Source organism: Cyclopterus lumpus, chromosome 14 (assembly GCF_009769545.1).
Source record: "Cyclopterus lumpus isolate fCycLum1 chromosome 14, fCycLum1.pri, whole genome shotgun sequence".
Taxonomy (NCBI): domain Eukaryota; kingdom Metazoa; phylum Chordata; class Actinopteri; order Perciformes; family Cyclopteridae; genus Cyclopterus; species Cyclopterus lumpus.
Window position 1 is genome coordinate 18,637,892 of NC_046979.1, and position 15,183 is coordinate 18,653,074.

The 15,183-nt window shown below is 46.8% G+C and overlaps 1 protein-coding gene across 1 annotated transcript in view; it reads right to left on the minus strand.

The window, feature by feature from the left end:
* The window catches only part of srrm3 (serine/arginine repetitive matrix 3), a 33,890-nt gene extending 19,066 nt beyond the window's left edge, over window positions 1-14,824 (minus strand). Inside the window, exons 1-3 of the mRNA XM_034550711.1 lie at window positions 14,513-14,824; window positions 6,616-6,717; window positions 42-143 (exon numbers count right to left, since the gene is read on the minus strand). Of these exons, the coding sequence (XP_034406602.1) occupies window positions 42-143; window positions 6,616-6,717; window positions 14,513-14,814 (506 nt within the window). The 5' untranslated portion in view covers window positions 14,815-14,824. The remainder of the gene's footprint in view (window positions 1-41; window positions 144-6,615; window positions 6,718-14,512) is intronic.
* Window positions 14,825-15,183: the final 359 nt, after the last annotated feature.

Consider the following 15,183-nt stretch of genomic DNA (forward strand, 5'->3'; position numbering starts at 1 on the left):
TGGTTAACACAGGATGTGGTGTGTTCAAGCACGTGTTTTACCGGCTGTCGCTGTGGTAGTCATGGCCGTAGTCTCCATCTTCGTAGCCAACCAACTCAGGGTTCCCGTCATACTCGTCAGGCTGATAGTGCAGGTGGTTTACCCTGGAAGCACAAGAGTCAAGGAGCGTTAATGCACAGCGGTGTTTTGAGCCGAATGCTAACGTCAGCATGCTAACATGCTCACAATGACAACGCTCAGATATATAACGTTCACCATATTAGTTTATTGTCAGCATGCTAACTATTGCCACGCAGATTCTGCTCTTCATATTTGAGAGTTTAAAAGAGCTGCTAATGATATATTAGCTCGAAGTAACTTCATAAAATATACAAACAACATTTGAAGATATTCCTTTGATTTGTTTATGAAAAAGGATAGTGTGCATGAATTGATTGAATGATTTATCGGTCTATAGCTCTAATGCTAAAATGTGCTAATCTCAAATATAAACGTTTGACCAGATAATGGCGAAGATCAAAGGACCATCTTGTCTTTGCCAAATGTCATGCAGCAATCCTTCAAATTCATTGTTGAGACATTTCACTCAAACCCACAGAGGTGAACCCTTCTGTTGGTGCTACAGAAGAAGTCTGTGAGATCCATCCTCTGGGGACCATGCCCGCCTGGAGACTGTGTCATGGACCTCCATGACACAGTCTAAAGGCTTACAGACCTTACCATGCCGACTGATGAACGTACCTCCCCATCTGGCACTATACTCTGGGTGCAATTCAATGAAAACAAGAAGTCATGCGTATGAAAGTGTGACGCTCGCACACTGAACTTTTTCCGTGGTTGTAGTCTTACACTGACATTTTCTAATCTCGCCTCACCCCAGCAGTGAGAATATCATGATCTCTCTCACTCTCGCAGCTCAGCTTGAGGGATTCATAACTTCCGACGAGTTCCTCACTCACACTATATTGTAAATACAGACAGATGGCGGCAGCCTCCTCCCTAATCCTCCCTGCTCCACTACCCCCCCTTCTCTCCTATGTGGCCTCCTCTGATCCACTAGCTTTGACCTTGCAGGCTTCACGTGGGCTAAAGAAACAGATAAAGAACACACACCACGCTGATTATTCTTTGGTTGCAGTCCTATCTGTCTGACCTTGACACGTCCCACCGTTGTTACCAACCCGGCGGGTCATGCGTTGGGCTTTCTGCTACTTTTAACACAGAGATGCAGCATTTACAGTGGCGTGAGGTAGGAACATGCACACACACACACACACACACACACACACACACACACACAAATGAGTGACGTAGGCTATTGGATTGTGAAATATGAACTAGAGAGGTCAAAGAGAAAGCTTTCAGGCTTCGCTACCATGTATATTGTATCACGTCGTCACATGATCATATAAAGATTTGATAACCACACATATTACCCAGCAATCATCATTGCATCTGACAGAATACCAAAGAAAATAAGAACTTATTAATTTCATTGAATAGTTTTTTTCAAAATTAATTCTTATTGTTATAGTTTATGCAGGATAAGCATATCATTTATTTTATAGATTACGGCTGCCTTTATCAACAAGAAAAAAGAAAACCATGATGGAGATGGATTTGACTTTTCCAAGGAATATGAAGCAAATGGCACCACTTAAAATGAGATGAGACTGTCTCAAATTAATTCATTTTGTAAAGCAAGATCATCCTCACAAATCTTCCCTTCACCACTTATGATTTTAGTAAAAAGGTGTAAAGTAAAAAGCGAATGTGAGGCTATAAAGGAACTATAGCGTGAGTATTAGTACACGAGGCGGAGCAGTCGGCATGACGATGTTTAGGAGTCTCATTTCGCCACTTGGCTTCAAAAGTCACACAAGGGGGTATTAACTGACAATATTTCATATCACAGATCAAAACATGAAAAAGTCTTCAGCTTGTGTTTCAGCCGTCCAACAAAAACACATTTAAAAAACACATGGACCTCGAGACGAGGGAACCGGAAGTGCAACATTGCGGAATCACTTCCGAGTGTATTATTTATGATTACGCCCCCGAGCATACGGGACATATGGAGGTTATTTGGATCAGAGCGATGAAGACAGAGACGTAACCACGAAGACTAACCGTGCAGCCTCAGTTAGTCGGAGGGAGATGAAAACAGGCAGGAGTAATGAGAAGAAGACAATGAAGTGACACACGGAGAGCAGCGTGTCAAAGCAAAGGATGGTTTATCTCTAGCCCTGTTCTCACACACACACACACACACACACACACACCGAACTCCTCCTACGCGAGACCAAGAGAGGACGGCTGGTGTGGCTGGTGGTGTAAAGCTTCCGGAAGGAGTGCGTGTGGAGGATTTGAACAGGGCACAGGCCTGATGGTTAGTTAGGAGGAGATGAGGCAACAAAGCCCTTAATTGGCTGAGCACAGCAAGGATGCCAAGCGATGCAGGCAAAGCCACCTTTGAGTACACGGGCAAGTGTTGGAGCCACACACACACACACACACACACACACACACACACACTGCAACACTTGCTCTGATGAATACGCTTGCATTGCTAAACACCGTGTTAATTTGAACTTGAGCAACAGAAAACAACAGTCTCAGAGAAGTAAACAACTGGAGGCAGTGTGGGTGTGATACACGAGAGAAGGAATTTAAAGTGTTTGAACAAAGTTGGAGACTCTTAATAAGTTTGAAATTGGGAGTCAACACGGACGAGAGATGACCTTATATGGAACGCATCCACATGCTGTTGATGGCACTTTTAAATGTTAAGCTGAGTAGAGAGAGAGACACACACACACACACACACACACACACACACACACACAGAGTTACCCATTAAATCCCTTTCGGCAGTATCTTAGTGCGGCTATTTGAACGAGAGGAGCGGTTACAGGAGCAGCAGTGAGGGATTAGTGGGCTTTCTTTGCCCTGGGTTTTACATGCAGGCTCTGATGCCGGACCCTTTTGTTAGGTGGAGGTTGTACATGCAGACAACACTTAATATACTGCTTATTATACTGCAGACTCCTCTTTACTACAGTCTATACTCTTTTAAAAATGCTAGAATTAAACATCGAGAAAATATTAAATATTAGATATGTCAGTAAAGGGCAGTGTTCTTTTAAAGCTGTGAATACAATATGTATGTGTCACGAAGAATAAGGTCTCTAAAACAAACATGTAATAAAATAGCTGGTTATGCCCGAGACTAGTGTCCCTGTAGGGAAGATCCACAATGCCAAGAAGAGCAATTACCAACATAAATCAGCTAACTCCCCGTCCTGCCTCTATTCCCTGAAGTGATGCTCAGATATGCTGGAGACGTCTGTCCAGCCTGGTCGTGATCAACGTCGGTCCCAGTTGAGATGAGTTGAGTGTCTCAGTCCCTAATGGAGCCACTGTCGCTGGGACCTGGCAGTGATGGAGCACAACCAAGGCCCTCCCCGGTGCTGCAGCACATTCATATCCCCACTCGGATAGATTTCTATCGCTGCAGAGAGTTATAGTTTGTTATCCTGGGAGGACGTGGGTGGAGGTCGAATTAATTGTTCCTCAGCATGAGGACGCAGGGGTGAAATCTGGAAGCCTCTGTAGCCTTGACGTTCTGCAACGAGACATCTATTCTCCTCTGGAATCATTCTGTTTTGATAATGAAGAAGCGTCGGTCTCCCCCATTGATCCTGTTCGGTTAACGAACGCTCCGAGAAGAAGCTCGACACGCTGCATTCTCCCCTAACATCCATTTCTGCAGGAAATCAATGTGAGACATCGGTAAACAGAGTTATGAGCTCGCTCATCCTGCTGTTTGTCTACTGCGAGTATGTAAGAGTATTAAGCTACAGCTGAGGGGCCTAGCCTGTCAATAGTTATAGCCCCTGTGGAAAAGATCTGAATCTAACCTCCCAGCTGAGTCAAAGCGACTGAAGGCAGCAGTATATTTGAGCTCGTGTCGGAGCCTCTTTTCATTTAGCAAATCTACATCTCTACCAATAAGTCTATTATCTGAATTTATATCTACATATATCTCTTTTGGCTCGTGGTGGATGAGATTAACTGCTCCTCGTCACGGAATAAAGACATTGGCAGACAGGAGGATACGCGCAGCTAATAGAGATGTGTAAACTCTCCTTTTCTTACACTTATAAAATACTTTATCAAAAACAACATGTTCATGTTAGCTCCACATTTCCTCTCTCGGTTACTCAAACGTTCATGCATTTCACGTACATTCACAATATCTGAATGTCTAAATATTACATTTCAAAAAGTGCAGCTGAGGCCGATGGGACCGTCATTACCTGCGCAGGTTATAATAATAATAATAATAATAATGCATTTCATTTATATAGTGCTTTCCGTGGTACTCAAAGACACTTTACATAAGCTAAAAGATAAGAATAACTCAAATTACATGTAAAACAAATAGGGACTTTGTCAGTTGGTCGGACCCGAATCATAAAAGTACAAATGAAATTGGATTTTGACCCACGGTGTGAGAAAAAAGGTCAGAGGAGCACCAAAGTTATTCCCAGAAGGGGACATGAATGAGGGGCTCTACGTGAGGTTTACATTGGACACTACAGGGGGCCTCCGTCCGTCTCCATCAGATGAGTGGGCCGGGTTGGGTTCAGACAGTCCAGTCTGGATCAAAGTAGCATTGCTATAAAGGAGGCCCAGAAGCAGACCAGGAGCTTCAGAGACGTAAGAGGGCAGTGAAACAACCTAATGTGAGAGGAGACCACCAGCATCATATCACTGTTTAGGCCGTTTACTACGGTGACTTGGGCCCCCTAGCATATTACCTATTAATTCGGGGGATTGTTGATCTGCTTTTTTGCTGGTAGCAGTGAGTATCAAGGGGCCCATAGCACAGTTCTACCCCGAGGCCACCCACCGGTTGATCAAGGCACGTTACCCATAATGCTTCAGGGAAGTAGGCACTTCACAAGCAAAGTCACAATGGCAGAGGGACGTAGTTTACTCTCAAAAAGAAGTGTGTGTGTGTGTGTGTGTAATGGCCTGGGGGAGTGTGGCAGGGGGGGGGGGATAACAACCCTGCAAATTACAACCTTCAATTTTCCACACCAAGGCCTTTCTGGGAATGGAAAGTTGCAGCACTTGTGAGGCGAGCTCTGAAATCCCAAATTGACCAGACTGAGGAGCGCCCTTGAGAGTGAACTAACGCGGAAAGCAAAAACAAACACGATCTTTCTGCATCTTCACCGACGACTTCCCCTGGACACGCTAACGATTGAATTAAGGTTATTATGTTTTGTCCTGCGGCGCATCCCTCTGTCCTCCGCTGCTCGTTTCCGCGTGGTCTGGTTAAATGTCAGACGGCGGCAGAGGGGGCAGAGGAGGGAGAGTCATTAGTCACTAGTCTGCGAGACGGGAAGCATCGCCGTCATTACCAGTCATTAGTTCCCAGACAGCGGGTCACGCTGCCACCGCCACACCGTCTCCATCACTCGCAGACACAGCGTGATGGAGGAGTCACCCCGCCCACATCCTGCTGCGTTTTCTTGCGGCCGGAGCGGTGAGTCTCTGAGTCTCTGAGTCTGTGAGTCTGTGAGTCTCTGAGTCTGTGAGTCTCTGAGTCTGTGAGTCCGTGATCTGGACATTCATTCATTTTGGTTCCTTTGGTTCCAGACGAGACCCGGCCACACCGCTCAGAGCCAGCGTGAGGCTTAGCGCTAAACAAATTGACAATTATCGTGCCAATCTTCGCCTCAATGGCTTCCAGCAGAGTTTAGAATAGACTTTAAAATGCTACTGATTATTTTCAAAGCATCGGCGTTTAACCATTCATGTGCGAGGTGAAGGCACTATCTAGTCAAAAGCCAAGGATTCAAATTGCAATGCATTGCAGTGTCCGCCTGAAGACATTGTCAGACTGGCAGGCCCTTTCTCATAACCTCAATTTATGCTTGTGCAGTGTTTAATGTTTATGGATGTTTGCTTTCATGAGATTCATTCACAGTAATTGTTTGATGACCCGACACTTACCTGTCACCTGATTGACTCAAACCAAACACGCAGACATCACACACACACGACTGCAACCAGCATGATTCCCTCTTTACTCGCGTGTCTATTCTGTCCATCAACGATTATTCTGTACCCTCTAACAGCCGTTTAGAACTCCAGCGTCTTTTTCTTGGCTCTTTCCTGTCCGCCCCGCGTGGACAGGAGCAGCTAGTGGTCAAAGCAGCGAGCCCTTCCATGATGCAGATGTGACGGCATGCAAACCGATAGGCTCAACAACACGGATCCAGTAGATGGTTGTGTTACTTGTGCAGTGCCGCATAAAGCTTGACTGATGTTGCAGGTTATTTATACTTTGTTATCCTCAGGAAGCTTGACACTTCAAACAAACTGCATTTTCCTCTGGGCCTCCCTCCCACCCGTGTGCATGCGCAACCTTCGACTTCTAAAGCAAAATCATGGAATATGGCCCGGTGTATCCCTGACTTCTATCGTAACGTCACCTCCTGTTCTGTTTCTACGACTGATTTCCACTTGTCTTTCTTTCTTTGGAGGCGGGGCTGAAATACACATCCCGTTTTCACCAGCTGCAACATTACGGTAACTTACACTGGCTGCGTGTGCGGGCCCTCTCTGGTGATGACGCCCTCCTTGTCCATCAGCATTTGTCTGAATGTGCTCACTTTCTGTCGAATCTCTTCTTCTGTGTACCTGCGGATGGACACAAGAACACAGCGGTTAGTACAGGCACGAATACACACAGACTCATCCCTAATCTGCAGTCTTGGCTGCTCCCGGACGCCCGTGTCGGAGCCGTGTTATCACACAGAGTCCGACAAATGGCCAACGGCGTCATCTGTACCAAAGGTGACACGCCACCTGATGTATATACTCCGATGACTCCCTGTCAACCTCTCGCGACCCCGGCGGGTTCCTTTGCTCGGGCGCCGGACTGCGCGTCATGTTTTATTCTGCAAGCTAGGCGCTGAGTTGAGAGTAACTGTGGGCCGGATGAGAGGAGCTTTCTGCCAGCTGACAGACAGAACACTGCAGACCGCTGCAACGGGACATGAAAGCAATTACTGTCTGTGCCACATTGTAGATTTCTAATTGAGAGTATCCGGGTTTTATTTCTCATTTACTTCAGTGTCAGTCAGTGGAGAAGAAGAGCGTAAAAAAATAAAAATAATAAAAAACGATACTTCACTTTCATTGTGGTATCATTTGGTGCAGGAGATAATTAATTAATCAAACCCTCGGCAAATGTGCCACGCATACAACGTTGGGCTCCGTCCTCCCAGTCTGTGAATGACACAAGCAGCAGTAATAATTCATCCAGCCCTGAACTCCTGGTGCATTCATCATACTACTTCATACTACTTGTTTTTTACTTATTACTGTGAGCAATGCTGCTGTAATCCTGTAATTTCCCCACTGAGGGACTAATAAAGGATTATCTTATCTTATCTTATCTTAAACCATCTCCACATTGTGCTCTGGCTGTGGTCATGGGATGTCATGAGATGCACAGGTAGAGACATGCGGCGAGAGGAGAGGGGGGAGTGATAAATAATAGGTGATAACATGGGACATGTGAGCGCCACAATAAGTGAAAGTGGAACACAGACTCTTTCTCCTCTCCACTTCTCCTAGCTGGGGCTCATGGCAGGACCAATTCTATAAACTGGATCGCAAATCCACCGGGGGCTCATTTCTGTGTGGAAATGGCATTAGTCTGAGGAGTGTTCCCAGATTAAATATAGCAGTCGATACCGTGCATTCTGAGTTTGGTGCTATCAGCGCATTGGCGGTGTGGAGAATGAGATTAGGAGAAGTGCGAGGGAGAGACTGAAATAGCTGGAAGATGGCCCAAAGGACAAGAAGCAAGCCGGTGTGACAGCACCATTCAGGTCCTGCTGTACGGCAATCTCTCAGCCCGGCAGCCGCCGACTCAGCACAATGGAGGCCACAAGCACACTCTTTATATTCATGGCTTTCCGTGCACATCGCCGCACGCTAGCTGCTTCCCGACCACTCCCACAGCAGTCCCGAGCGGCGCTCTCAGCTGTCTGTCGCGCATCGACGAAGGGCGTGCGACAGGCAAGCGGGTGAGAGGGAGAGAGGACACTGGCTGAATCAGCTCTGCCCAAACAGACATGCTGTCGGGCTTTCTCCTTCACATTGTGCTGATGTCAGTGAGGGGTTTAGAGCCTGCAGGCTGCAGTCATCCCTATTGACACTAGCTAAAGCAAGACGAGAGGGGTCAGAGCTTGTGGAGCTAAAGCTTCTGTTGACACATGGCATAGCAAATGTCCTCCTCCTCTTCCTCCACCTCTCTCTCTCTCTCTCTCTCCATCCTCCTTCGAATTGCTCCATTCTGAGCTTGTGCGCAGCGTAGCCAAGTCGGGTTTCTTTTTGTTCGGTCGAGCTCGCCAACCGAGGCCGGGGAGAGCGCAGGCCCAGCAGTGGTGCTGCTGCAACAAAGAGGCTGGGGTGTAGAGGAAAGAGCCCGGAGAATCCCCCCCGGCAAGAACCTGTCGAATGGCGAGTCGCCTGCAGAGATAAAAAAAAAAAAAAAAAAAAAAAAAAAAAAAGATCTCCGGACAAAAGAAGTCAGAGAAAAATCTTTCTTGCGTGATCACCAAAAATGTTTGAGTTGCGTTGAAGCGAAGGCAAACATCGATGGTGAGCTCTGAATCAATCTGTGTAAATGGCCACAAGCTGGATGTTTGTCAGCGGCTATGAGGGTGAGCACACTGACACAAGTCCTCTGCACATTTCATTAGCGCTTCTCGCCGCTGTAAAGGTAGCTGCTTCCTGCCTAACACACCGTCTTCTTGTGCCGCGACACGGTGCACAGAAGGGGCTGATTGGAGCGGTCACTCTCAGCAAGGCCAGGTGACACTGAATTCAAATTGGGAATGAAGAAAAAAAAAAACGTTGGATGTTTTAATTTGTGTCTGTGAGGTGGGATGTTCAGAGTTAGCCAAGCGGAGCCCAAATGAAAGCCACTTAGCCCAGAGCATGCAAAGTCCCAGTGATTTAAGACAGGGGACATCGATCAGAGCGAGGGGCTCCCCGCCACGCTGGTCATGACAAATCACCACGATTAAAGAACTTGATTGGAGTAATTAGACAGTTCCGAGCACCCACAGATCCCCACAGGTCATCGATTCGACGAGGACGCGTACTTGTGTTTTGTACTCCCTCCGACTGCCGGCGATGTTTCTGCGCTCGATGTCTGAAGAGAATAACCTTTATTTCATTTTTTTTTTCACAAGTCGTCCCCAGGCGCTGCTGTGCGCCCGTTAAACTCTGCAGCCATCGATCCCGCCGCTAAGAGTGCAGAGGCAAAGTGATGCCGATGTAGTTAGCGAGATTGAATGGCGCCGGGAACATGGGGCGGCGAGTCCGAACACCCACACTTTGCTATTTCAGGGTCACAATTAAAACGACCCACGGATCCACAGTGAGGAGAGGATTTTCAATTGATGCTCTCTCCGGTCATAGATTTTCTGGTTAGATAACAGGTACTAGATAGACCAGACAGAACGAGGAGCAACAAAAGAGTTCACTTCCTCTCACTACATAAAGCTGCCCTTTCCACCTCCCCCACTGTATAAGCAGATCAATGGTCGGAGCGCCACAATCTGCTACTGCCTCTCTTTCTGATTGCTCATCTTCTCCAACAACAGGATTTATAGCTCTATTGTCGAGCATGTACCTACCATATTGGCTTGGGACCGCCCCGCTTGACAATGTATGAAATGGGTCATTCCCCCTGAGATTTCCCTTCCATTTTCAGTCTTATAGGACATGGGCTTATCGCCTTATGACACAGGCTTTTTTGGCTCCATCAGAGTGGAGATATTTATTTGCTCTAGCCTTCGAGGCTCTGAGAGCAGCTCTCCTATTAGGATCCAGGCTACGCACATCTCTTGCAATTAAAAAAGTGTCACTGCAGATGTTATTAAAGCAATTCCACAGCAGTTGCGGCCAAAATGCAGCAATTTAGCTCCCGACTACGACAATAAAACCTCTGTTTTCTTGCTGTGGACTGTTTCGTCTTCACATTAGTTTGCTTGTGTGTCATTAAGTACATGTAAAAACACAAATTCAGATATGCATCATTGTGCATTACCTTTTAATACAGACATCGACTCATGTTTCTGCCTCGTGTTTAAAAAGCTCTTACCATTGGCGGAGCATGATGTTCATTTCGTGAATTATAGCCCTATTTAGAGCACAATAGACGATAAAGCAGGGTATGCTTTAGGGCGGGGCTGCCATGTGATTGACAGGTTGTTGTAATGGCGTTGTCAGGTCTGGGAGTTGTCACTTTTTTAGTTTTCCCTTTTTAAAAATGGTCTTGTTCATCCTTCCTTTGCACTTCGCTCCACCTTCTCGTGCTCTTGTGTCACTTCTGGTTGCAAAATCAAAAACAAGACGGCAAAAGCCAAAATCCAAAAAGGGGAAGAACAAAAATGACGAACTTGAACTTCTTAAATACAGTCTAACTATCTACAGTCAAACTAACACACAGTTTTGTGCATGCATGCCTCTCCGTTGTGTGCACAGATGCGTGTGTGCGTGTGTGTGTGTGTGTGTAGGTTAAAGGGAGCCCCACGTAGCCTGCCGATTAGGGTGAGCGAGGCCCTGTGAAGAGAGCTCATTAGAGAGCTGGAAAATGGCTCCGACACCACAGGAGTTCAAATCGTGCAGCGTCCTTACGCCTCAATTAGTGTGGGTAGAAACACCACTGAAATACAATGTGGACCCTTGCATGCAAAGTGGCCCTTGAGCCGTGTGAACTGTGTTCTCGTATCTTGCGTATAGCCACAGAGCGTTAGTGGAGACCGTGTTCGGTCCATGCAGTGTATTCTGATAGAGAGATACCGTACCGTCTCCTCCAAGAGCCACTCCAACTGATCAACTGTATAGGACACATCTAATATAAAAGGGCAAATGTTCCCCGCAGCGCAGATCACTCAGATGACTCGGTGGATGTTTCCAGGCATCGACTAGCTAAATGAACAGAAGCTTTAATTGCTCAGCCCGTCTAATTGGCTCCTGGGGCTCACCCCAGGAGCCAATGGTGTTAGCCTTCACTCATGGCAGACTATTTCTCATAGTCTTATCTTTGGAGAAGGGCATGAATGATTTGGGTGTGGGGTGTGGAGTGTCTGTCATGCTGTCAGGGTTAGAGAAGGAGGCAGGCTTCCTCTACAGAGTTCAGTATAGTCTGAGCCGGCTGGCTTCTATCCACAACAAATGAAAACAGACCCCAGCCACCATTTTTAATTGTGTATAATGCCTGGCATTGCTCTGCCTCTCTGTCCCAGTGTTTCATCCCCCGCTCTATCCCTTAATCCTGCACACATGCACTCACGCGCTCTCATTTAAAGAGGAACATTAGAAATTGGAGAGGCGCGGGGAAGCCGCGCCGAGCCAAGCTGGCAAATGAGAATCTCCTTTTATTGCAGCTTAACGAGACGACTCGAGTCCGTCCAGCGCGTTAAACACTCACAGGCTGAGTGGTCGCCGTGGGACGCGGTGTGTGGGGCTGGTCAGCGCGAGTGTCTGGCCTCCTTGTGTTCTGTCATCATTAGGCAATCCGCTGCCTCCCACAACACTGTTCCACAAGGCATCATGGCTCTTTTTACACTGCTCTCAAACCGGGAGCGCCTACGCCGACTTCAAGCCATGAGATGAGCGGACTTTGACAGATGGCCGCAGTTCACCCCGCCCCTCCACCGAGTCCAGCGGTTCCGTTCCAGCCATCAATTTGCCGTAGCGCCACCATTACGCCCTGCGTCTTAACAAGACCCCACTCTCTGACAAGCACAGTTACGCTCAGGAAAAGAAGGGACGGGTGGGAGAATTAGTGGAAGACAAGTCTCATCCATCTCCCCCTTCTAAAAGGTGCATTTTAGTTCATTCATCAACAAAAACATATTAAAAAGCCCGTCCCACATACTGGCATTCCGGTGTGAGCCAGCCACCTCTCTAGCCTTGACCCCCGCAAAAAAAAGAAATCTCACTAATTGGCTTGCCCTGCATTCAATTAAATCACCCTCCCTTAACATATTAAAAGGATTAGCCGGCTTCCTACAAATGACAAATGTGATGTGAATAGAATGTCATGAGGTATTACTGGGAAAGTGAATTTTCTCCGTACCGACGCAGGATCGCAAAGCTCGTCATTAATTACAGACTCAGCTAGCCTGGAGTTTGCCTGGGAGCTGTGGTTATTGAAGCAGCAATGTGTGTGTGTGTGTGTGTGTGTGTGTGTGTGTGTGTGTGTGTGTGTGTGTGTGTGTGTGAGTGTGTGTGTGAAGAATAGTCTAAGAGAAGCCTTCAGATTGTGGATTAGGGCCAACTACAGTCACTATAATGTTCATGGCCATTGGTGTTAGCACGCACTCAGCTGATCCTACATTTGGTGCTAATGATGGCCAGTGTCTCCATGGCAACCACCATTGTTGCAGAAGTTCAAGAGTTGGCTGCAAACATGCAACAACATCAAGGCTGAGGAATGTTGCATCCGTGACATAAGAAAGTGCGCAGACGGCTGCCGCTGATGTATGAATCTCTACGCATCTTCACGAGTGAAACCAGGATCAATCTCCGGATCTGAAAAGTGAAGCCAATGCAGACGTAAACGCGCATTCTCTCTACTGGCCATCAGGGGGCGACTCCTCTGGTGGCAAAGAAATGTCCGATTGTACAGAGGTCTATGAGAAAATGACCCTTTACTTCAGTAAACATTGTAAACACGAGTTTATAGTCTCAATCTTTAATTTCAATGATGATGTTCATTTCAAAAATTATTATCCCATTTAGAGTAAAATAGACACTTTTGGGGCGTGGCTATCTTGTGATTGACAGTTTGCTACCGCAATGTTCACAGTCTGGGAGTTGTCCATGTTTTCCTCATGGAACTTCAGATCTTTCACAGTGTGCTTTTAGTTACTGAAAGTTAACTGCAACTACTCTTTGGTTACATCAAATTGTTGTACTTAGCTCCACCCTCTTGTGTCACTTCTGGTTGCAAATAACCAAGATGGCGACGGCCAAAATGGCAAACTCAAGGCCTCGAAGCTGTCGTCTCCAAACCAACGTTTTGGAGACGTCACCATGACTGCGTCCACTTCTTATACACAGTCTACGGTTGTGACGGGGATCACAGTCCATATAGTGAGTGACACGTGGTTCACGTGGCTCCAGGTTTTTGGTGCAGATAGCAGTCTCGTGTTCAGCTGCTCTTTCTTCTCCAGCAAGCTGGAGCCACTAGAACAGTGATGAGCACGTGGTCCTTCACCGGCTTGCTGATTGTGAACATTGGCAATTATGTTAAATGGGGCAGCTGGCCAAGCAGGAAGCACCATGTCTCTGCCAAGAGTCCCTGTAGAGTCCTTCAGCTAATATGGAACAGTTTTTTATTCCAGGAAGCCGCTGCCGACAGGATCCACCACAAAATGATCCTCATACAAAGACGCTGTTTAAAGGGAATATAAAAGACGACATTATTGGTGATAATATTAACAATGTATTCATCCTGATCCCATCTCATTTCAATACCTTGCTGCTAAAAATGGCCATACCAACAAAACACAGCCCCTTGTGTTTACGACACTCCTCTGCAGGAGCTGCTTTTTCTTCTTCTTCCTAATATTGGGATGAGAATGACTTTCGGCAGGTTACAGATTTGAATGTAATGTTTGGGTGCAGCGTGTGAGCTCGGCACACCAACAGGTACACGGCTGTCAATGTCAAGTGCTCGACTGCGCAGAGAAAGCTTTCACGGCTCGCACCCCAATAACCGAACTGTAAGGAGGGATAAACAACTGCTGTTTCACTGGAAACGCTGACGTCACTTGAGATCAAACCCCCGTTGCCACCGGAATGCTTAGTCGCTTGGTTGGTTTTTGTGCTCAAGACATATTGGGCTTCATGCAAGACCATTTTCATATTCTGATAACACATCTCTCTCTCTCTCTCTCTCTCTCTCTCTCTCTGTGAGGCTCAGTGCAAGTGTTCCAGGTCGGATTGATTAAAATCTCTTAGGTGCACAAACTGGTCATCAGGTGCTCGTTTCAACTCCGCGAGTGCCGTCCATGAGATTTGATCATAATCGATAGACGAACTGTTGGGCAAGTTTCCTTCACGAGTAACGAACAACAATTTTTAAAAAAAGACATATTTCACACCCGCCGTTCGACCAGCAGAAGAAAACATAACAGCAGCAGTCACGTGAGTGGACTTGAACTATTAGAAAATATGAATACAGCCGCCGTCGCCATGGCATCAGCGTTGTACTGCGACACAGATGATAAAGAACGATGGGAGGCGGTCAAAATAGACGAGAGAATATTATACAGCAGGCGATGTTACAGAAACTTGCACAAATATACATTCCCAACGAGGGAGCCCTTCCACATTATCATCTGTTACATTGTCATCATAGAAAAAGACAATGAGGCACCATTGGTATTCACGTACTTACCCCTGCTCCTCCATCATCTCCTGCAGCTCCATACATTTCAGCTCCACCCTCCTCTTCCTCTCATGGTCCAGAATCTCCCTGTGTGGCTTTTTCACCAGCACTGGCTCTGCTCTGGGCTCCTGTTCCTCTTCCTCCTCCTCCTCTTCCTCCGTAGCTGGCTGCCCCTCCTCACTTTTAGCCTGTAGCACTGCGGTCGGCGTCGGCCCACCTGATCCTGCAGCCGCTCCCGGCCCGGGGACCGCGGGCTGGGCCATCCCGTTTGCGCCATCCTTAGGAGACGGCACCCTCGCCGCATCGTACATGGTGACTGAACTCTGTGGAGACACGGAGAGGAACGGTCAGCACTAGACTGCATCAGGGCACTTTGATTTCATGTTAATGTGTTAGAGTCCAATCTTTCAAAGAACTCTCATCTTTCCAATGTACTACTGAATTATATGCCCTGGTAATAGTGCGGAGAGTCACATGGCATACATTAATAAAGTATGGTATAAAATGAAGATCCTCTGCACTTTGAAAACCCCCTGAAGGCCCCTTTATGCGCCGACACTGATATTTTGCTCGGTTGCCAGTTTACCATTGGAAACCATTTAAAAAAAGTTGGCATCAGTGGAAAATACTTTTTAACATATTAAAAAAACCACAAGCAGCAAAATATGAAACCAAAATAT